The sequence below is a fragment of the Sapajus apella genome, unplaced genomic scaffold (assembly GCF_009761245.1).
Source record: "Sapajus apella isolate SASKATOON/1434 unplaced genomic scaffold, GSC_monkey_1.0 scaffold18, whole genome shotgun sequence".
NCBI classification, from domain to species: Eukaryota; Metazoa; Chordata; class Mammalia; order Primates; family Cebidae; genus Sapajus; species Sapajus apella.
In genome coordinates, this window is record NW_022436958.1 from 24,740,761 (window position 1) to 24,765,020 (window position 24,260).

General features: G+C 36.1%; 1 protein-coding gene and 1 long non-coding RNA gene across 9 annotated transcripts in view; one reads left to right on the top strand and one right to left on the bottom strand.

Moving 5' to 3' along the window:
- The window catches only part of TANK (TRAF family member associated NFKB activator), a 96,153-nt gene that overhangs the window by 58,837 nt on the left and 13,056 nt on the right, over positions 1-24,260 (top strand). For 2 of the 8 annotated variants that reach the window (XR_004271340.1, XM_032286522.1), the window contains exons 3-4: positions 1,993-2,104; positions 3,453-3,586. Coding sequence is in view for 7 of the 8 variants with exons in the window: in XM_032286522.1 (XP_032142413.1) it covers positions 1,993-2,104; positions 3,453-3,586 (246 nt within the window). In the remaining variant the exon portion in view is untranslated. The remainder of the gene's footprint in view (positions 1-1,992; positions 2,105-3,452; positions 3,587-24,260) is intronic. The other 6 variants (XM_032286528.1, XM_032286527.1, XM_032286526.1 and 3 more) reach the window with 3 other exon arrangements.
- On the bottom strand, positions 22,698-24,009 carry LOC116557062. The gene is made up of 2 exons (XR_004271341.1): positions 23,343-24,009; positions 22,698-23,036 (listed from the first exon to the last, which is right to left on the bottom strand). It is a non-coding gene; the product is annotated as an uncharacterized LOC116557062 (long non-coding RNA).

Sequence of the window (24,260 nt, forward strand, 5' to 3'; positions counted from 1 at the left end):
AGACATATTCATTGGTCGTATGCGTCAGATAGACTCACATGATTCATTCTTCTGTTCATAATAAGAAAATTTACTTAGAATCTGTATTACCTTTTTAAATTTTTCAGTGAGCATGTACTGAACACCTCCTTTGTATAAGTCACTTAATCCATATGAATTCTGTGGGGAATGTCAAATTATATAAGAGGGCCTTTAGGCAATGTGCAAAGACAGTGCACTACATGGATTGCTTTTCGGCTTTGTCAGTTATTCATATTTGCAGTGTATTACTGATAAAAGTTCACCTTTTATTTGGGAAAATATAGTATTTTGCTTTAATTTCTTAAGCTAATTTATATTTGCTAATCTATGAAGAGCTATGTAATTTATTAAAATTTTTAAGTTGGCCGGGTGCAGTGGCTCATGCCTATAATCCCAGCACTTTGAGAGGCCGAGGCGGGTGGATGACGAGGTCAGGAGTTCAAGACCAGACTGGCCAGCATAGTGAAACCCTGTCTCTACTAAAAAATTCAAAAATTAGCCGGGCATGGTGGCGCGTGCCTGTAATCCCAGCTATTCAGGAGGCTGAGGTAGGAGAATTGCTTGAACCGGGACCTGGAAGGCGGAGGTTGCAGTGAGCCAAGATCACGCCACGGCACTACAGCCTGGGCCACAGAGTGAGACTCCATCTCAAAAAAAAAAAAAAAAAGATTAAGTTTGTTGGTCCCTGAAAATAATAGAGCTTCACTAATTTTGAACCTTAAGAATCACTTTAAAGTCAATGTCTAGTATCTACTGAATGTCATTCTGAGATTATTAGGACTCCGTTTTATATTTCAAGGAATTTACAACTTAGTCATTATTTGTCCCTCCAGGGATAGAAATTGGTATTTAAAAAAAAGTTATCTGTTATTGTTTGGGGATATGTGTTTAAGACTGTACTAATTTGGTAATTGTGATACAACAGTTTCAAATTTGCTTGAAGGTTTGCAGCATCTGTATTCCTCAGTACAAACTTGGGTCTTTTGTCATTGCTGTATTCTCACAGCCATTGCAATAAAATAGCAAAATGAATGGATTAACAATATAAGGGAAACTATGGCATTTAAGATAGACACCAAAGGGGTCAACCATGGTGTTCTCTTAATTTCTTTTCTTTTCTTTTCTTTTTTTTTGAGATGGAGTTTTGCTCTTGTTGCCCAGGCTGGAGTGTAATAGGACGATCTCAGCTCACTGCAACCTCTGCCTCCCAGGTTCAAGCAATTCTCCTGTCTCAGCCTCCTGAGTAACTGGGATTGCAGACTCCTGCCACTATGCCCAGCTAATTTTTGGTATTTTTAGTGGAGACGGAGTTTCACCATGTTGGCCAGGCTGGTCTCAAATTCCTGACCTAAGGTGCTCTGCCTTCCTCGGCCTCCCAAAATGGTGGATTATAGGTGTGAGCCACCATGCCCAGCCAGTGTTCTTTTAATTTCTGAAAACTTGGCAGAGAAGTTTCTAACAGTATTTTATAATTTGTATTTGCCCCTTTGATTTTCATAGTGTCTTAGTTATAGCTACTTCCTTAGTATTTGTGTACTCTAAAAATAAATTCAAAAGTGTGTTTATTTAAAATACATAAAATCTGATTTTTTTAAGTTAGTGTGTACTGTTAAAGAATCTCTTTAATATAGCATCTGTTGTATCATTCATGCTTTTGTTTCATTAAGGAATAATGCTGAACTACAGTTTTGATCCTTACAGAAGGATCAGGAAATCATAGATTGAATCCTTGACTGAAATGTCTTTAAATAAGATAATTTTTAAAACTTTTACAGTGCTTTAAGTCTTAAATCAGTCATGTTTATAACAATTACAAGTACGTTCCTGAAGCTAGTTTGTATCTCATAAATAAATCCACAATACCTGTGAAATGACAGTGTGGGCAACTCATATCTATTTCTATTATTAATGGATGGTAAATATATGTTCGTTTCTGTCAGTAAATATCAGGCTAACCGGTTTTTATGTCAGCAGACTGAGAACTATGAGCAGAGAATACGTGAACAACAGGAACAGCTGTCACTTCAACAAACTATTATTGACAAGCTAAAATCACAGTTACTTCTTGTGAATTCCAGTCAAGGTATGTTCATGTTAATTTTTTATATATTTCTAGAACCTCTTGGAGAAAAGGAAGATGTAAGCTGAGTTTTTCTATTTTATTCGTTGCTTGTTTCTCAGTAGTTATGATATTATAACTGTGGTACCGTTATATGTTATGTTTATTTAAATGAACACTTGCAGGATATCGGAAAGCAGACTTTCACATATGCTATATTATATGGTAGAACTCTAAAGTTTATAAAACTTCCTAAAAAGCAATTTGCCAGTAAATAGCAAAAGCTTTTGAAAACATCTGTGCCTTTTGAACCAAAAACTCAAGTCCTAAGACTATATTGTAAGAAAAGATTTGCTAAAACCTTGAAACTATATAGGCAGCGATGTGTATCACATAATTTTTAATCATGTAAAGCTAGAAACAAACATTCAATAGTTAAGTTACAGTGATCTATATGAATAGCTATGTAGCCAAGAAAAGTGATGATAACAGGTATTAACTTATAAGAATATGTTCACATTATATAGCAAAATGAACAAAGCAGGATACGTAAGTAAGTGTTATTTTCATTTATGCAGAAAAAGATGTTCTTGTGTGAATTTATATGTTTAGGAAACGAAGAAATCTGATAGAATATATAAATCAAAATGTTAACAGCAATAATTCACAGCTGATAAAAATTTGGGTAGCATTTACTTTTTCTTCTTCTTGGCATGTCTGCATTTTCTAATTTTCCTATAATAAGCATGGAGTCATAATACAAATAATTATCTTAAATAAGAAATACATACCTGAAAATATGACATAAAAAGTTGAATTGTTGCTGACAGATGCAAAGAGCATATTTCTAGTTTTCTAAATTCTGTATATTTTACATACTATTAGCTTTCGGAGAGTAGGGGTTTTGTGTGTTTAGTGGGAAGGAAAAAATATAAATGGACAACTTGTCAAAGTATTCTAAAATTTCTACCTTAAAATCTATTCCATTGCTGTGTGCAGTGGCTCACATCTGTAATCCCAGTACTTTGGGAGGCTGAGGTGGGCAGGTCATAAGGTCAAGAGATCGAGACCATCCTCGCCAACATGATGAAACCTTGTCTTTAATAAAATACAAAAATGAGCTGGGGGTGGTGACACGTGCCTGTAGTCCTAGCTACTCGGAAAGCTGAGTTAGGAGAATTGCTTGAACCTGGGAGGCGGAGGTTGCATTGAGCTGAGATCGTGCCACTGCACTCCAGTCTGGCGACAGAGTGAGACTCTGTCTCAAAAAAAAAAAAAAAAAAATCTATTATCTTTACGGTTTCAAGTTTGTATTATTTTTTGCTTTTTCAGGTAGTACCAAAAATAAGGGTTTTCTACTAATGTTCAGGAGGTTTTTGTCTTGCAGATAAGAGTTATGGCTGTGTTCCTCTGCTTGAAGACAGTGAAACAAGGAAGAATAATTTGACTCTTGATCAGCCACATGATAAAGTGATTTCGGGAATAGCAAGAGAAAAACTACCAAAGGTAGACATTGCTTCTGCAGAAAGCAGCATCCAAATGCTGATGCGTAACATAGCTTCCTCATTTATTTTTCTGAAGTGCTCTACCATTGGAATTCTGAATAGAAGTTCCATGTATACAAATGTGTGACTTAAATGTTTCTAAATAGAACTATTTCCAAGTAAAAATAAAGGCTGAGGTTTTGTATTTTCTATTGACCTTTTTTCTATATCACAAGCATTTCAACAAAGAAAATATTTAACAAAGAAATAGGATTGGGCACAGTGACTCACTCCTGTAATTCAAACATTTTGGGAAGCCAAGGAGGGAGGATCACTTGAGCTCAAAAGTTTGAGGCCAGCCTGGGAAACACAGGGGACCCCTATCTCTACAAGAAATAAAAAAATTAGCTAGGCAGGATGGCACATGCCTATAGTCCCAGCTGCTCAGGAGGCTAAGGTGGGAGGATTGCTTGGCCCTAGGAGGTCAAGGCTGCTGCAGTGAGCCTTGATCATGACACTGTATTCCAGGTTGGGCAACAGAGTGAGACCCTGTACGTGTGTGTGTGTGTGTGTGTGTGTGTGTGTGTGTGTGTGTGTGTGTAAATATACAATGAAATGGAAGATTAAAATTGGGTAAATAGTAAGACACCAATTAGAAAATTGCTTTCTAGTTTTTTCTTCAATTGTCTGTGCTTAGTTTAGAAAAAGAAAAACCTATTCAACTAGCTTAAGCAAAACTCTCTTGAAGTAATATAGAAAGAAATACTACATATTTGCAAAGAGATGTATACAAGGACATTCATGCTACATGGGTTAGAAACAACCTAACTATCCACCAATAACAGAATAGTCCATCTTTAGAAACTCTTTAGAAAAATTAAAATATACTAAATATAAATTTGCCAAATTTCAATAGCAATGTGAAGTAAAGATGGAAATTACAAAATGATAAAATGGGAATACTTTATGTAGCTCATCGTTGTTGTTTTGTTTTGTTTTTGTTTTTTTGGAAACAAAGTCTCATTCTGTCGCCCAGGCTGGAGTGCAGTGGCGTGATCTTGGCTCACTGCAACCTGCACCTCCCAGGTTCAAGTAATTCTACAGGCGCAGCCTGGCTAATTAGAATACTTTGTGTAGTTTTTAAAACATAACATTAATGTTTGTGAAAACACAAATATGTAATAAAGGTATAAAAACCTGGACAGGAAGGTCACACATCTTCTTTAGAAAAACGATCACCTCTAGAACTGGCAAGAAAAGAGACTGGGATATCTGAGAAAGTACTAATGGGGACTTTAGTTATATCTGTAACTTTTTTTTTTTTTAATAGAAGAGAGTTAAGCAGGTATGCAAAATGTTAACCCTTATAAACTTGGTAGTATATATATATAATATATATATATATCTTATCTTGTTCTCCGTGTTTTCACAAGTCACTGAAATTTTGTAAGTTTGAAAAGGACACTTTTAATGAGATGAGTTGGTTTTTAGTGAGATGATACCTATTTTGAATAAAATAGCTAGCAAATAAGGTTTCTTAATATCAAGAAGACCAATTAAGTCAAGAGTGCTATAGTTATTTCTTTCCTTCTAATAAAGTAGGAAATTTTAGCTTTGTCCGGGTTATTTAGTTACTGACTGTATAACTAAGACTATCTTATTATTTAACATCAAATTTGAGAATTCCAATTTTGAGAGCTTTTTCTATAAATAAAAATTTTAGACTAAGAAGTTCTCCTTGTACCCCTTACTACATATATTTTTATTTGAAACCATTCTTTGAGTCATTCAGTTTTCTTCACCCCCATTCAAATTTTCATTTATCTAAAAATGCTGATAAATACAAGAAACCATGGCATTGAAATAAATTAGGATTATTTTGCAAAAGAGGAAATTGAGAAACAATGATTCTGATTTTTTGAAATACAATTTTGTTACTAGGCCTATTGTAGTACATTATAAAATTGTTGAATTACTATAAATGCTGACATAAATTTAGTGCTTATGTAAACAATATGTAAAATCCTGTTTCAGTGTCTTCCAAATGCCATTATTTACCATAAATTTAATAATCCAAATTCCTATTACATTTATAACATTTATTTGAAAGTAATAGAATATCTCCAGTTTTAAGTATGTAGAAGGTAGTTTTTAAAATAAAATCTTGGTTAGAACAAAAGGGATGATGTGAAAAGCTCTAAGATATATTAGTAGTTTTGTTTATTTTAATTTTGGATAATTTATCATTTACAAAAGTTTATTGTCAGTAAGTATCCAAACTAGACCTTCAACAGATATCTTTTTTTTTTTTTTTGAGACGGAGTTTCGCTATTGTTACCCAGGCTGGAGTGCAATGATGTGATCTCGGCACACTGCAACCTCTGCCTCCTGGGTTTAGGCAATTCTCCTGCCTCAGCCTCCTGAGTAGCTGGGATTACAGGCACACGCCACCATGCCCAGCTAATTTTTTGTATTTTTAGTAGAGACGGGGTTTCACCATGTTGACCAGGTTGGTCTCTATCCCTTGACCTCGTGATCCACTCGCCTCGGCCTCCCAAAGTGCTGGGATTACAGGCGTGAGCCACCACGCCTGGCCTGAGAAATCTTTTAAAAATTATGTTTGTTTAAATTCCGTAAGATAAGTATTTTGTCTGTGAACTATATATCTGGATACCTGGAATGAAATTAAGTTTAAGTAACAGAAATCATTTCAGAGATAGCGTGTGTGACAAGAATTAATAATATTGTTTCAACTGTAACTATATTTGTGGGCAGACAGTAAGAGAAAAATCTCCGAGTAAGGAGTAAAGCTCTGAGAAAGGAATAAATCTAACTTCAGTGAGTTCCCTTAATTATCTTTACTAATAGGGGAAAGGTTTATATTATAGCCACATCTTTATACTTTGAATAGCCCATCAACTCAATTTTCTTTGACTGTAACCGTTTAAGAAAAATTAACTGTCTTGTATTTCAGCTTTCTCTTTTCCTTTTATATATCTCTAGCCAAAGTGCTAATGAGCACTAAACATATAAGGGATTAAAGAAAAGTAAAAATATATTCTAAAAGAATGGATAAATTAGATTTATTGAATATTGGAGAGTTGGCTGTATCCTTAGTGTAAAAAATTAGGCCTATTTAGAAAAAATACTGGCCATTCAAGCAATGGAAATTAAAATATGTTCCATTGGCCTATGTGTTGATCTACACTTAAGTTATAATTCACCTTTAGCTAATACAGGTGAAACCTAAATAACTCTGAATATATGATTATATTCAAGCTTCTTCCACAGTGAAAAAAATCCATGTTGGTTGGTTGCAATTTTTTTTTTTTTTTTTTTTTTAATTTCGCTCTTGTTGTCCAGGCTGGAGTGCATCTTGGCTCACCGCAACCTGCGCCTCCCAGGTTCAAGCAGTTCCCCTGCCTCAGCCTTCCTAGTAGCTGGGATTACAGGTGCCCACCACCATATCCAGCTAATTTTTTGTATTTTTAGTAGAGATGGGATTTTACAGTGTTGGCCAAGCTGGTCTTAAACTCCTGACCTCAGGCGATCCACCAGTCTCAGCCTCCCAAAGTTCTGGGATTACAGGTATGAGCCATCGAGCCCGGCTCAGTTGGTTGCAATTTTATAAAAGTATGCACCCACGTGAATGAGAACTAGAAAGCTTTATAGAGAAATGGTTAAGGTGATGGTATGATTCTTTTTTTATTCTGTTTTTATGCTTTAATATTATTGGTCTTCAGCAAAACTAATCTATTTCTAGAAATCACATTCCTAGTCAATTGGCCTAACTTCTATAATGAATTACTAAGTTAATAGAAATGCTTTGAACCAGTAACAGAAGGAAGCCACTACAAGCCACCCACAGTCCTTTCCTCCTTCTGTTTGGTGGGTGGTTTGAGAATGTGTTTTCTTTAGACTATTTGTTTTGTTTAGGATTTTGTTTTGTCAGGATATTTGAGAAGGGAAAGACTTGTGGACATTTTGGCAAATGGCCACTCTGGCTGCCTTAGAAAATGAGACATAAAGTAGAGGAAAGAGGGATATTTGAAGGGAAAAGAGAGCCTTTTAGAAAATTTTACTTAAGAAACATGAAATTTATAGTTCAGACTCTATTCATGTTATTCCTACACAAAAAGCATGCAAAAATCCTTTTACTTCTAAAGGGACAGAAAAAGGTAAAGAAAAAGCCTCTTTCATTAGATGACCTGTAGTACTCTACTTGAGACAGTAGGGAAACAAATACTCTGTTTAATGGAAAACCTTAGTTTTGTCTTTTGTACACCACGGTAGTTTGCAGTCTTTTGCATTATCTATCATATTATTCCATACCTACCCTAAAACTTAGGGCTTAAAACAAGAAATTTTATCTGCGTTTCTGTGGATCAGGAGTTCTGGAGTGACTTAGCTAGGTGGTCCTGACTCAGGGTCTCTCATGTTGAAGTCAGGGTGTGGGCAAGGACTGCAATCATCAAAGGCTTAACTGGTTGGAGGATCTACTTCCAAGATGGCTCACTCACATGACTGTTGGTAGGAAGCCTTTCCACATGAGCCTCTCTACAATCTGACAGCTAACTTCACTCAAAGTAAGGAATCTGAGAGAGAGAAAGGTGCCCCTGTGATGTAGTCTCAAAGTCACATTCCTTCACTTCCACTTAATTTTGTTCATTATTAGAAGCAAGTCACTAAGGAGTGGGGGAAGAAATTAAGCTGCACCCCTTGAAGGGAAGAGTATCAAAGTTTGATAGATATATTTTAAAAGCAATACCGGTATTATAGATTTTGGTGTACAGAAGAGGATATGAAAGATCAAGAGATAAGGAGGCTGATATTTAATTTACCTTATGACAAATATTGACGAAAGGTAAGAGAACTTAATATTCACTTAATAGTGATTTAACTTTCTGAATCGTGTGATTATTAATCTTAGAGGGAAAAAATATCATAGTCTGTCATCTGAAGTACACTTTCAAAAATTCTAATATGAATATACTTTCCAGAGAATAATAGCAATACTTGGAGAACCAAGAAATTGTTACATATTACTAATTCTTTTTTATAACCAATGTTAAAAATCGAAAATGCAGATAGGAAATCAGATTACAAAAATGCACACAATTATTCTTGACAAAGACTATTCATCTCTTGTTTACAGAACACCATTGTCATAGTAACTTATGTCCATGTCAGCAGTTACTATTTAAATAACAAGTTTTGTGTTTGTGTAACAAATATAAAGGCATTCTATAAAAATACAAACTATAAATTGTCAGTTTAATTCACTTTTTTAAAAACCAGGATTGTTATGTACTGTGTCACTTTTATAATCTCAGAAATGAGATTTTTGTAATTTGCTTCTGGGAGATGGTTTGGTTGCCAAACTAAATACTATCTTAAGTGTCTAGGTTTTGACAGAAATTGTTTGCCCTCATCTTTCTGTGCCACTTTTTCTTCCTGTGGAGAATTACATAAAATTCTTGAGTGGTTTGTTGCAAGAAAATATGTAGAAAGCAATAATACAGAACAGAAAAACAATTTGATGATATTGGTAAATTATTTTTCTTCACTTATCCAATAATTCTGAATTCAGGCTGTACACTTAACACTGCCAACCCCTGGAGAACAAAGAGATGTTGTCCCTGTGTTCCAGCTTAAAGTCTTGATTTAATAATAAAAATTAACATTATTGAATTTTGAAAAGTTATTTCAGATTCTAGGATCCAAAACATGAAGTGAACATTATCTAGTTAGTGTTTATGTGTTCTCATGTCTATATATTTCTAATTTATTCTTTATACGTCTTTATTTTTCATCTGAGTTAATGTGACAAGTGCAGTTGTTAATGAAAGATGTCAGTTAAACAGTTTGCAGATTTCAAATATAGCTATCGTTGTGATTAGATCAGCAGATATGGTAGCTTTGAGGAGCAGGAAAGATTTTTTAGGTTTAGAATAGTATAAACAGTGATGTAGCTGTGGAGCTGGCAATTGCAAGCAGTAAGATGTGCTGTACCTGACAATTCCAAGTAAATATAGACGCTCTGATATGTCTGAACAAAGCTGTTGTCTAAAAAGTTATTTGTCAATCACTTACACAAGAAGTAGTTATTGAACTCCTATTTGCCAAGCCTTGCTGATCATTAACAGAAATACAAAAAACAAAAGAGTAGTGATAGTATTATAGTAACAGACAGTATCTATCCCTTTTAAGGAGCTGTAGTCTGGTTGGGGAAATGATGATTTGGAGACCTACAGCAATTAACAAGCATTATACAATACCAGCTAGTGCTTGACTTACAACCACGGTCGGGACCGCGGACCGGTCGTAACACGATTTGGTCATAAGTTGAGTAGGCTATATGTACAGTTGAAATGGTGCATGTGGAGTTGGTAGTGCTGCCGGAAGCTGGTCCACGCTGTCGTAGGCCCAGCTGGGCAACGTTTGCGCTGCCAGACGCGGAGCACTCGTGGCCAGCGATTGCGGTCGTAAAGTCGAATGGTTGTAAGTTGCATAGGTGGTAAGTCTATCAATACCTGTAATGTAAAGTCCTAATAATATAACAAAATGAAACTAAAAATACCAAAATTAGCTGGATGTGTGGCGGGCACCTGTAATCCCAGCCACTTGGGAGACTGAAGAAGGAGAATCGCTTGAACTTGGGAGGCAGAGGTTGCAGTGAGCCGAGATCACACCACTGCACTCCACCCTAGGTGACAGGAGTGAAACTCTGTCTAAAGAAAAAAAAAAGAAATTCTAACTATAATTTTATGGCACAGATAAAACATATAAGACCTTAAGATAAAAATTAAAATTCTCAATAAGCTGAAGGTAGGCTTGATCAAGGGTCCAAAATTTAGGTTTGAGTACAGAAAAGAAGACAAGTTCTTATTTGCCTTTATCTTGATTATGTGTGCATAGATACGTAAAGTTAAATTTTCTACAAGATTTGGATGGAAAAGGGATAATTTCTAGACAAGAGCCAAAATCATTCTAGGTCACTTTGGGAGAACATTATATAAACTGAAATCAAAACTGAGGGTTTTGAATGAGCAATTTTATTTACCATAACCATTTTTAGGTGGCATAATCATGGCTTCAGAGAAGAAAGTGCTTCCTACCTTTTTCTTACTTTATTCTATGGACAGTCCTTCAGTGAGCAGCATTTATGCATGGCCTGTTCTTTTGCATAGCAGTTTTGGCAGGCATACATGAACTTGAACTCTGTTTTGCTTTCTGACCTTCTATAGCTAATAAAATCCTAATCTTGCAGGTCTGGATCGTAGATGGTATCCCCTTCCTTACACTGTTCATATCTTACATACTCTGGACTTCAGGTGCAATGCCCACTTAGGGATCTTCGTCTGAGTTTTGGACCCCCATAGCTTCTCTCAAAACTCCGCTTTTTATTGCAAGTCTCTTAAACTACATTTGTTTATTAAGTTGCTATATATTGTCCAGGTACCTGGTTTTATACACATTATAAAAGCTTTAAAATGATTTATAGGTAAATGATAAATATGTTTTCATCATTTGATCAAAAGCTAAAAATTAGGCTTTTAGTCAACATATTTAACTACTAAGTGATTTCTATGGAAAAGTCAGATCTGATGTACATCACCTAAACACTAGCACTTCTTCTGAGAGAGGAACTTGAAATAAATTTGACTGCATATATTTGTTACTCTACTTTTTAAAAATTTGCCCCTGAATTCCTTTAATGCTTAGTCTTTTCTTTCCATCTTTTATCATACAGAAATGATGATTATGCACACTGTGCAATGGCACAGGCCAAACTAGGCTGGGGCTTAGAGACCTGGAGAAAAACATGTGTTTATGTGTAGCACCTCAGGTGATCCTTACTTTGCAGTCCAGAGCAAATGTACAGCTTTTCCTAGTTTTCTTTCTAGAAACTGCATTATATATACCCTATTTTTATAATAATGCTTCTATATTACTCCTCTTTAGTGACCAGCCTTTTTTGTAGACTTTCTGGTAGAATACTAATAAGAAAGGAAAACGATAACCAGTTTATTCATTAAAGTTCAGTTTTTTCCAAAGTGTCATAATACACAAACTCTTTTTTTTTTTTTTTTTTCAGACAGTGTCTCACTCTGTCACCCAGTCTAGAGTGCAGTGGTGTGATCTTGGCTCACCGCAGCCTCTGCCTCCCAGGCTCAAGCAATTCTCCTGCCTCAACCTCCCAGCAAATAGCTGGGATTACAGGCGCGTATCACCACACCCGGCTAATTTTTGTATTTTTATTACTGATAGGATTTGACTGTGTTGGCTAGGTAGTCTCGAACTCCTGACCTCAAATGATCCACCCGCCTCAGCCTCCCAAAGTGCTAGGATTAAGGGCGTGAGCCACTGTGCCCAGCCAATACACAAACTCTTAAGAAAAAAAAAATATTGATATCCAAAACATTTTAATAATTACATTGAAATTTTCTATTGCAGACACTTTGTTTCCAAGTCTAAATTATCAATTTATCCTAACCCTTTCCTGCTCTGGGCCTGTGTTTTTTAATTCAGTACATCATTTTACAGTTTTTGCTTTTGGTAAAGTACAGGGAAAATTTTGAAGAAGAAAAGAAAATGAGAAATAATATCTAACCTTCTAAATTCTCTTTCCTAACTTAGAAGCAAATTTGAATATCTCTTGTATGGCTTTTCTCTTTATTTCCCCCCTTATCCCTTTTCTCACACTTCCCTTTATGTAAAACTCTTCAAAGCACACAAAATAGAGTTGATAGAGTCTATCCAGCCCTGATTTCTCTTGGCCAAGACATGTTAGGCTGTTCTGTCACTCAATAGGTAAGGAATAGCCCCCTGCCCACCTCCATTTTTGTTTGTTTGTGTTGCTGTAAAGGAATACCTGAGGCTGGGTGATTTATAAAGAAAAAAGGTTTACTTAGCTCATGATTCTGATGTCTGGAAAAGTTCAAGATTGAGCATCTGCATCTGTCAAGGGCCATAGGCTTTTTTTACTCATGGCAGAAGGCAAAGGGTAGCCAGCATTGCAGAGATCCCATGGTGAGAGAGGAAGCAAGAGAGAGACAGGAGGTGCCAAACTCTTTTTAACAACCAGTTCTCTCAGGAGCTAAAAGAGTAAGAACTCACTTAGCCACAGCCCCCAGGATTTATCTGTTAATGAGGGATCTGCCCCCATGACCCAGACACCTCCCATTAGGCCCCACCTCCAACATTGGTGATCAAATTTCAACATGAGATTTGGAGGGGGCAAATATCCAAACTATAGCACCCACAAACAATCTTTTTTTATTATATTATAACCTAATAACATGTCATCCTAAGAGTTCTCAAAATCTGACTGGGTATGGTGACACTCACGCCTGTTATCCCAACACTTTGGGAGGCTGAGGTGGGTGAATCACTTGAGGTTAGGAGTTCCAGACAGCCTGGCCAACGTGATGAAACCCTGTCTCTACTAAAAATACAAAAATTAGCCAGGCATGATGGTGGGCGCCCGTAATCCCAGCCTGGAGGCTGAGGCAAGAGAATCTCTTGAACCCCAGAGGTGGAGGTTGCATGAGCCAAGATTACACCACTGCCTCCAGCCTTAGCAAGAGTGAGATTCTGTCTGAAAAAAAAATTCTCAAAATGTTTTGAAGGTAGTTGGGTTTTTTTTTAGTGTTATGAAATGCTTCTACATTCAATCTGCTGTAATTTTTTTTTGGTTGAATTATGTGATGAAAATTCAGCCTCAAATAGATAATGTAGTTGAAAAGGGGAAGAGTATTTTAATATCCTTTTTAGCAATTGTGGATATTCTTTGATGATTCACCAAAACTTGGTAGTGTCTTAAATATTAGCTGCAGTATGGAATCTGAAATCATATCAATGAACTTTTTGCTACAGTAAAAGCTGTTGGTGTATCTTGTACTTTGAATGTGTCTTTTACTTATGTATGATTCTGTAACATCATAAATCAATCATTGGGAAAACATTGGATCACTAAGTTGTATAGATCTTCCAAATGTTGACCTATTATATAATATTTTCAAATCACATTTAACATCATCACTGATCTCATCAGAAAAATCTTTTAAGTATTGGGCATCTGTCAAGCTTACTGTGACAGGTACAGGTTTTCAAAATTTTAATTTTCACTTGAAAGCTCAAATTTTATCATTGGCAACAAATCTTGTCAGTTGCTTTCCTTAACATGACAGGCTAACTTCATTTGTTTTTGAGAAAATGTCTGAATAACCATAGCTTGCGTGTCAGTCATTCTTTCAAGCCAAAATGGCATTCCATTAGAAAAGTGACTAGTTTCCTTTCAACTCAAATAGTTGCACAAGTACTTTTCCCCAAGACAGTGATTGTACTTTAGTATGCAGCAGAAGTCCTTTTGTGTATACTTCCCTTTTTGTCACACAAAATGATGAGGTCAAGTTTCACTAAAATTTATCATTTTTACTGCCTTGTTAAGGACATTCTTAGATGAAACTGGCTTTTTTTTTTTTTTTTTTAATTTATGGCTGTTGTTTTTGTTTTGTTTTTACTGAGTGTGTGGCATTGAAGAGTACAGTGACAACACTTCGATATGGCCTTCATCATACTTAGACACCAGCAGTTTTACTCACCATTGTTTTTGCATTATCAGTCTAAATGCCAACACAGTAAAAAATCCAAATATTAATAATATATTAATTGTGACAATGGTTGATTTCAATTATGTCAGGGTCTAGGATTTCATTTTATTCTACTTACAAGCTAATAAGTTAGCTAGTTACTGTTTCATGGGTACTGGAGGAAAACAGAAAAGTGAATCAGAGGAAAATGGACTTTATTATTCACAGTAAAGCAAGTAGCAAGAACATCATATTTTCATTGGTCCCGCCTCGGAGGTAACACATATAGACACAGATGATGCAATGGTTACATTGAAGGAGAGGCATATTGAGCTTGGAGAGCCCGCCATGTTATAGCAAGCATTAGGCATGCCTGCTCTTTGTCCAAGAGGGAGACATTGCCTAGTCTTTCAGGTTTGATCTTTGCAAACACAAGCCTGAGAAAAGCCCGAGGTAATGAATAGTAAGATTCTTGTATTCTTTACATGAACAGCAAAAAATGTGCCAGGATGCTCAGGGGCCATGGCAGATTACCTCTCCCAACAGTGGATCCCTTGAAAGCCTCTTGGGATCCTCAAGGATCCTGGACCATATTTTGAGAAACACTGATTTAACCAGATTATAATTTCCTGCTAGAAAAAATCGTATTGCCTTTTTCTCAGCAAGTTACTTTTCATCCTACTGAAAAAATGTCATGTTCTAAGAATACTCTAGCATCTCCTCAGGAACCTTTATTTGTACATGAAGGTCCTAGTGCTTCCTCATGAGTTTTCACATACATTGGATAATCAGTTGTTTCACAGCTTCATACTTTAAATCATGATGCTTGTAATCTATATTAAGTCTAGAGCAGACTCTGAACTTTGACTCTAATTTGTTAAAAGATAATTTGATAACAAATATCTTCCTGATGCATTTTCTAGTATGTTCCATGAAACACTAGGACTGTGAAGTGCTGCATACTGGTAATTTTTTAAAGGCACAAGACTGTATTTAGGATCTGAAATCAGTAGTAGGAAAACCACTTAGCTTTGTTTAAGTACAGGATCTTCAGCTAACATTCTTCCTAGTGTTGTATTTTAACATCCTCTAACTGGATTTGTAGTTTCCTCTAAGATACTGCTAGATTTTGAGGGTAGAGAAGGGGGAAGAGTCACCTAATTTTTCATTTGCACCTGTACAGTCTCTGAGCTTCTCTCTTGCTTGGTTAAAGCAGTGTCTTGCTATGTTATGAAAGCTGATTTGTTCCCTGAAAGATTTTTTTCTTTGCCAGTTAGTCACCTTTCTATATATTTATGCTCTAAGCTATATATCTTAGAATCCTAATAAAACTATGGTATAGCAGTTTCCACACATTCTGCATTGTCATTAACCTGTGTTTTTTTCCCTCCCTCCCTGATAAGTCCCTTTTGGAAACAATTGTAAGATGAGTATCTTTTGCTGTCTCTCTTCTATTATGTTTATCAATAGTAGTGTGATTTTTGCATTTAAGCTTAGTTTCCTCTAAGTAATTCCATATTTGATGGATTTACTCATTGTTATTTATACTCCTGATTTCTCTTGACTACTTAACATTAAAGACAGTATATTTTCTTCTACATCTTATCTTAATAATACTATAGGGAGCACTGACTTGTCTGTATTCTCTAGAAGTTGCACCTGGATCATATGTCTGCTAGATGGCCAAATGGCCACAGTGAATCTCCTTGCTTTCTTTCTTGCTGCTGCTAATTGAACATTCTCTCCTGTCTTTTCTTTTTTACCTATGCTGCAGCCTGAGACTTCTCATTCCTGTCCTCAGCTCTTGCTTCTTATCTTATCCTGAGCCCTGAGCACAAAGTGATAACTTTTTGATAAAGCTGAATCTGGGCCGGGCGCGGTGGCCCACGCCTGTAATCCCAGCACTTTGGGAGGCCGAGGCGGGTGGATCACAAGGTCAAGAGATCGAGATCATCCTGGTCAACATGGTGAAACCCCATCTCTACTAAAAATACAAAAAATTAGCGGGGCATGGTGGTGCGTGCCTGTAATCCCAGCTACTCGGGAGGCTGAGGCAGGAGAATTGCCTGAACCCAGGAGGCGGAGGTTGCGGTGAGCCGAGATTGCGCCATTGCACTCCAGCCTGGGTAACGAGTGAAACTCTGTCTCAAAAATAAAATAAAATAAAATAAAATAAAATAAAATAAAATAAAATAAAATAAAAATAAAATAAAAATAAAAATTTAAAAAGCTGAATCTGAAACTCTTCTTCCTACTATTTCTTTTTGATAAACGTTCATTCCACTTTGACCTGAAGAAGATACCAGGTCTTGGTAGTTTGCTTATTTTTTACTAAGTTCTTTCTTGGCCAAAAAAAAAAAAAAAAGTTGCTGAGGCCCCCAGATTTCTTTTGAATTTTACAACTCAGTTAACGTCTAACCTCAGTTTCTTTAGGGTTCCTCCTGCCCTAAGATTTTTTGATGCTCACAGAAAAGAAGACAAGTTCTTATTTGCCTTTATCTTGGTTATGTGTGCATAGATACGTAAAGTTAAATTTTCTGCAAGATTTTGATGGAAAAAGAATAATTTCTAAACAAGAGCCAGAATTATTATAGGTCACTTGGGAGAACATTATGTAAACTGAAATCAAAACTGAGGGTTTTGAATGAGCAATTTTACTTACCATAACCATTTTTAGGTGACATAATCATGGCTTCAGAGGAGAAAGCGCTTCCTACCTTTTTCTTACTTTATTCTATAGACAGAATGCTGCTGTTAAAGATTTGTATACATGTTTCTGTGTGAACATAATTTTTGAAGTGCCTGGGAGTGCATTTATTGGGTCATATAGTACTTACATGTTTGGAGTTTTTGTTTGTTTAAGAAACGGACTGTTTTCTAGAGTGGAGAAGGGTATTGGTAGTTTTGTTTTTACAGGCAATGAACTTGATTAGCTCAGGCTATCTATCACTCCTATGGAGAGAGGTAGCTCTAATCTCATTTCAGTCCTCTGAGCTTTAGCTGCAAAGCTTTTAGTTTTGCCTAACTTGGGGACTGCCAGCGACTTGGGCTGAGTTTAAACTCAGAATTTTGAGGTTCTCAAATTCTCTAGAGCTCCTTTTCTTCACTCTCTGGTGACCATGGTTATGATCTCATTCTCCTTCCTGGTTCTTCCAGCCAGAATGTTAGTGGGCTTTTTTACTGAAATTTCAGCCACTTCTGTGCCTCTGCTGCAATATGGGCACCGTCAGGATTCCTACACATTTTTTACTCTCCTCCAATATAGGCAAAGTTCATTCTCCAGTGTTTTCAGGTAGTTGTTGTTTTTTTGTTTGTTTTGTTTTTTTGTATGCTGTCCAAAGTTTATACCTGTTATTTGCAGAAGAATGATTTGTTAGGTGCTTACTCCTCCACAATTGATTCTGAGCTCCTAAAGTCTACTTTTTTGTCTTTTTTTTTTTTTTTTTTTTGGCTGAGTATAGTCAGGATATCATCTAAAATCACCCAACATATAAAGAACCTAGAAAATGTGACCCAGTTACAAGAGAACAGACACCAACCCTAAGATAATTCAGATACTGATATTGTCACACAAGGACTTTAACAGCTACTGTAACTATACCTAGTCTTTTATTAAAAGATAGCTGGGGAGGCAGGACAGGAGTTAAGCTTTTGAGAGAGGATAGAATTAACAGTAGGGTGCTCCACCCATTGTCATGCTTTGTCAAATGCTTAACTTCTATGCCAAGTTTGAGAAATACTATGAAATTTTATCAAAGAAAATAGTGCCAAATTGCCTATGTTAACAAGTGACTGGTTTGGCAAAACTTAAGTAAATCTATCTTATTTTTGGATGTATATTTCTATTTGTATGATACATCCTTGAGAACAGAGTGAAAAAAAGGCTATACCAAAGGTTTCTCCTCCCACCCTGGGCAATATTTAAGCATCAAAATGTGGCCTGTAACTGCTTCTCAGTGAGAAATGTATGTATTATTGTATGACGGGAAGATTTTAGAATCTTAAAATTAGTTTGCCTTGGTGCAATATGTAAATGTAACTATTCTTTATCCCCATCCCTATGCTGGATAACTGTATCACTTAGCTTTTTCAGCAGCCAAGCATTATTGCTAAGTAGTTAAAGCTACTGGGGCAGAAAGGCTTGTGTTCCAATCACAGCTACTCCACCTGCCAAACTATACACAAATTATTTGATCTCTTCAAAGCAGATTTTAAACTCATAATTAAGTACATAATTCAGAAGATTTTGTGGCTTGCACCTGTAGTGCAAGAAGATTTTGTGCCACTGCACCTGTAGTCCCAGCTACTTCAGAGGCTGCAGCAGGAAGACTGCTTGAGTCCAGAAATTTGACTCCAGCCTGCTCAACATTGCAAGACCTCCATCTCAAAACAGGCAGATTTTGTGATTTAAGTTAAATAAGTAATACATGTAAATTGCTTAAATAATAGCTATTTTCAAGAAGATAGCTTCTGTTCATCATGGTGTAGTAGTACACCAAATTTGTGGTTAAAGGATTTTTCCAAATCAGTTTTTCTGTTTTGAGACGGGTTCTTGCTGTGTTGTCCAGGCTGGTCTCAAACTCCTCCCCCTCAGCCTTTCTAGTAGCTGTGATTACAGGAACATACCACCATGCGCAGCACAGATTAGTTCATTTTAAATATAGTGTTTGTGAAAGAGTGAAAGGAGTATGAGAAATCTTAATTATATTGGTCACTCAAGTCATGCAATTTCCATTTTTCATAAAAAAGCATCTCCACAATTAAATATTTTTTCCCTTTAAGAAAATAAATTCATAAAGATATATGTAAAAGGTACCTAATACAAAGTGAAAGACTTAAAAGACAGACAGTAGGAAAGTATTCATCTCATTCTACAAATTAACTTCAATAGAATTGAAATTACAGTAATTGTGGCAGTACGGGTAAAGGATTTTACCTTTTCTAAAACAATATGTTTTATTGTAGCATTGAATCAGTAGAGATTGTGGGGATGTGTTATGTTAAACCAGAACCCGATAAAGAACTTGGAAGTAATTAGGGTGTTTAATTTTATTTTTATATTGTTTATTTTCTTGCCACTTCCTTCAGAACTCTGGGATGGATCCCATTTTGCCCTGGAGTTGTTCCCGCACTGGCAGTGGGTTTGCCTAGCACACTGTATCACACAGAACAGACAAGGCTCCTAGGATTTGTGTTTCTCTTGCTTTGCTAGAATTTCAGGAATGTTAATGAGGGTGAGAGAATCAGATTTTGTATGGCTATAAGTTCTTTTAGATTAAATACAATTTCTTATAAATTTTTTTACCTTTTGTCCTCAAATTTTATTTTACTATGCTTTTATGTTCATTCTTATCAAGTATTTTTTTGTAATTTTTTTCTTCTCCTATTTATCTTTTTCTGTCTCAGCCCTTTTTTCACCTTCTCCCTAATTCAGCTGTATCCAGTGCTTGACTTCACCATAACATCTTTTGTCTCAGTATATGTAGACTAGTACGGAAATATTCAACCTCAGTTTCTCCTTGAACATTTCATTCTTATATCTCAAAAATCTAAGTGACTAATGAATCTTTATTTTCCATTTTTTTCCTACTTTTCTTTTTTCTGTAGTCAATTTTATCAAGCTAACATGTATACCTATTCTATAGTTTATATTCCCTCTACTAATCCATCCCATCCCGCCTTGGCTTATTTCTTGGTTTACATTGATCCAAGTAAGAATTCTCGTTTCTGTTTTAAAAGCATAATTCTATTTAGCCTCATCCAGAAACGAAATAAAACATTGACTATACTCATTTGCCTGAGCTAGCTAAAAATAAATATTCCTTTGCATGCAACGATCCTAACTAAAGTTTAAAGAGATTCTTTGATATGAACACTGGAGTAAAGTGAAATATGTATCATTGAATATTTACCTTCTTTACTTAATAGCAGCCTTTTAAAGTTTAGGTTTCTTACATACATATGAGAGAATATACATCTTATTAATGAATTTAGTGAGAATTAAATTTAACAATTCCATAACTCAGCCGGGCACAGTGGCTCACACCTATAATCCCAGCACTTTCGGATGCTGTGGCGGGCAGATCACCTGAGTTGAGAAATTCAAAGCCAGCCTGGCCAACATAGCAAAACCCCATCTCTACTAAAAATACAAAAATTAGCTGGGTTTGGTGGTGGGCACCTGCAATCTCAGCTACTTGGGAGGCTGAGGCAGGAGAATCACTTGAACCCAGGAAGTGGAGGTGGCAGTGAGCCAAGATTGCACCACTGTACTCCAGCAAGAGCAAGACTCCATCTCAAAAAAAGAAAAAAAGGCTGGGCGCGGTGGCTAAAGCCTGTAATCCCAGTACTTCAGGAGGCCGAGGCGGGTGGATCACGAGGTCAAGAGATCGAGACCATCCTGGCCAACACAGTGAAACCCCGTCTCCACTAAAATACAAAAATTAGCTGGGCGTGGTGGTGCAGGCCTGTAGTCCCAGCTACTAGGGAGGCTGAGGCAGGAGAATTGCTTGAACCCAGCAGGCAGAGGTTGCAGTGAGCGGAAATCGCACCACTGCACTCCAACCTGGCCCCTGGCGACAGAGTGAGACTCTGTCTCAAAAAAAAAAAAAAAAAAAAAATTCATAACTCGATTTTACTGACTTTGCTTAAAATTTTTAAGAAAAAATATGGTTTTGGCCGGGCGCGGTGGCTCAAGCCTGTAATCCCAGCACTTTTTGGGAGGCCGAGGCGGGTGGATCACGAGGTCAAGAGATCAAGACCATCCTGGTCAACATGGTGAAACCCCGTCTCTACTACAAATACAAAAATTCAGCTGGGCATGGTGGCGCATGCCTGTAATCCTAGCTACTCAGGAGGCTGAGGCAGGAGAATTGCCTGAACCCAGGAGGCGGAGGTTGCAGTGAGCTGAGATCGCGCCATTGCACTCCAGCCTGGGTAACAAGAGCGAAACTCCGTCTCAAAAAAAAAAAAAAAAAGAAAAAATATGGTTTTGAATTACAATTTTTATTTCTTTTCTATATCTTTCAATTTTTTATAAAAGGAATAAAATAGTTTCACTTTTAGTATTAACTATAACAAAAGCAGGTGTTAAGGAAAATGTACATTTCTTTCTTTGAGAGGTTGATATCTACCATATTCTAGAATACGAAATGAAACAAAAACATTTTGCATTATTTTTGCATCAAGAATAAAGCCTGGTTTGGGCTAATTAAATATTAACCACTTTTTTTTCTCCTTCTTAAATATCATTGCATATTCAACTGTCCCTTTAACATGTATTTTTGATATAATACCCATCTATGAGAAACTTAAATTGACTTACACTAAATCAAAATTCTCCCAATTCACATAAGAAATTTAAGGAAACATTTTACATCTTCCAACTGTTTCAGATGTGTTTATATTAATGGATTTAGTTGAATGACTTACCCAGCGACATACTGGAAGTGTATATGAAAAGTATGATGTGTAAAACTCTTATTTCAGCATTCATTCCACAAGTTCAGCATTTCCAAACTAGTACTTGGAACAGTTTATGATGTTAAGTATTTTAAGTTTTAGTATCTCAAAATAAATTCATTTTTTGAATGATTTAATGCTTAAAATCTCCTAAAATGTAATGTTCAAAATTCCCTTGCTTTCTTATTTGAAGTTACAACTTCATCTTCCTGCAGTACAGGGCCCAGTTGGGTTATATTTGAGAATAGAAAGAAAAATACAAGTTATCCTTATTCCCTGAGATGCTCAACAAACTGATTAATCTTTAATAGTTAAGAATGCACTGAAAAGAAAGTCTGAGTTTCTGGAAAAGTGTTGAAGTTGCCATTTACTACATTAATCCTAAATCCTTTAAAAAAGTAATGATTGTCTTCAGAAAATTGTATCAGACTGCTATAATGGAAAATAGCATTAACATGTAATGCCCCATTCTAACTAAACCCAACTTCAGAAAACTGTTTACCTTTGTTTTTTTCCCAAAATAACATGTTAAGAGGTTCCTTTCTGAAAATTTTTCTTAGGTACTGGGAACTCAGAATTTTCGTTTGAAATATATTAACATCTTTATTTGGCATGAACGATAGAAGTTGCAGTGTATTGCATAGTACAACCACTAATACTCTTTTCAATAACAATAAAAACAAAAATAATAGTAAACAGAGCTGTGTTTCTAACCCCAAAGAAGTTGAAGACCTTAGTTTAGATACTTCATAGGAATTCCTTATGGAGTCCTCCTTTACCTCCTGCCAATACACCCAAGGAATCTTTTCTTGATAAATTCACTCACACTAGCTATCAAATCTAAACATGACAGAAGTAAGTTAGCATCAATTATTTACCCAAATGAGACAAAGGTTTGTCATTTTTTTTCCTGTTTTTCCTTCAGCCCTCCCCATCCCATTAGTGTTTAATATTTCTTTAATCTCAGAAACAATCATTCCTAGTTTATGTCAAAGTCAGGACTTTGGAATTTGGAACATTATCTTTACCACTTTCTGTAACTATCTTATTTTAGGCTAAAACTACAAAGCATTACTCTTTTTTTTTTTTTGAGACAGAGTCTTGCTCTGTCACCCAGGCTAGAGTACACTGGTACAATCTTGGCCCACTATAAGTAGGTCATTCCATTTAATATAATCACTTATTTTGTTATGATTTGTTTGACATATTAAATTGTCAAATATAAGTATTCTTTTAATATGCCTCTTCTCTGATTTTATGATACAGACTCAATGATAAAATCTTTTCAAGTTTGTTTTCATATTTGTAGCGTTCTGACTGGCTGGCTAGCTGTAAAATGTAGCCTTCCTAGTCCACACTAAAATCCATTGAGTGTTCTAATTGCACAAAACACCATAGAAAAACCTTGTCTATCACCTTTTTTTTTTTTTTTTAAGACAGAGTCTCACTCTGTCACCCAGGTTGGAGTGCAATGGCGTGATCTCGGCTTACTGCAACCTCTGCCTCCTAGGTTCAAACGATTCTCCTGCCTCAGCCTCCTGAGTAGCTAGGATTACAGGCACGTGCCACCGCGTCCAGCTAATTTTTGTATTTTTAGTAGATACGGGGTTTCAACATTTTGGCCAGGCTGGTCTCGAACTCCTGACCTTGTGATCCACCCACCTTGGCCTCCCAAAGTGCTGGGATTACAGGCGTGAGCCACCACGCCCGGCTGTCTATCACTTTTAAAAACAAACTGTGAATGTGAAAATATCTCTGATGTGACTGCTTTATAAAGCTCAATAAAGCAGTTTTGATCCAGAGGAATGTATGACCTGAATATTTGTTAGACTCATGATATGTAGCAACAAAATCATCTTTATTTTACTTCAATCTGACAATATAATGTCTAAAATCACAAATTGTTTGGATTGGCAAGATTTTATTTTACTAATTCTGAGATACTATAAAAATAATCCTTTCTATATATTTTTAAAGTATTTATTTAGAAAAAACTGGGAAATAAATTGGAGAAGATACTAATTTTAAGAAAAACAAACTAAAATCAAGTCTTTTGTCTTCGGGAACAAATAAGACTGAATAAATTGGAAGAAATCTTTTGAAAAGCAAGAGAGACAAGTGATAAGACATAATGAAGTAAAATTTACAATAGCTACAATGACTTTAATGAATAAAATCTAAATGTCACTAAAGATAGATATCCACGGATTTAGATTTGAAATTTAAGAACTACACAATTTTGGATGAATTATAACTTAGGATTCTATATTAGGATTCTTCAGATATCTGGATTTGTCAGTTTATAAGCTTTAGAAAGTATACAACACTTTCTAGGTATGATGTAAAAATGTTTAAATATCCAAATCATAGAATACGTTATTACAACATGTTCTTTAATGCTGATTTTTAAGTCAGAATAAATGTAATAGGCCGGGCGCGGTGGCTCAAGCCTGTAATCCCAGCACTTTGGGAGGCCGAGGCGGGTGGATCACGAGGTCAAGAGATCGAGACCATCCTGGTCAACACGGTGAAACCCCGTCTCTACTAAAAATACAAAAAATTAGCTGGGCATGGTGGCGCGTGCCTGTAATCCCAGCTACTCAGGAGGCTGAGGCAGGAGAATTGCCTGAACCCAGGAGG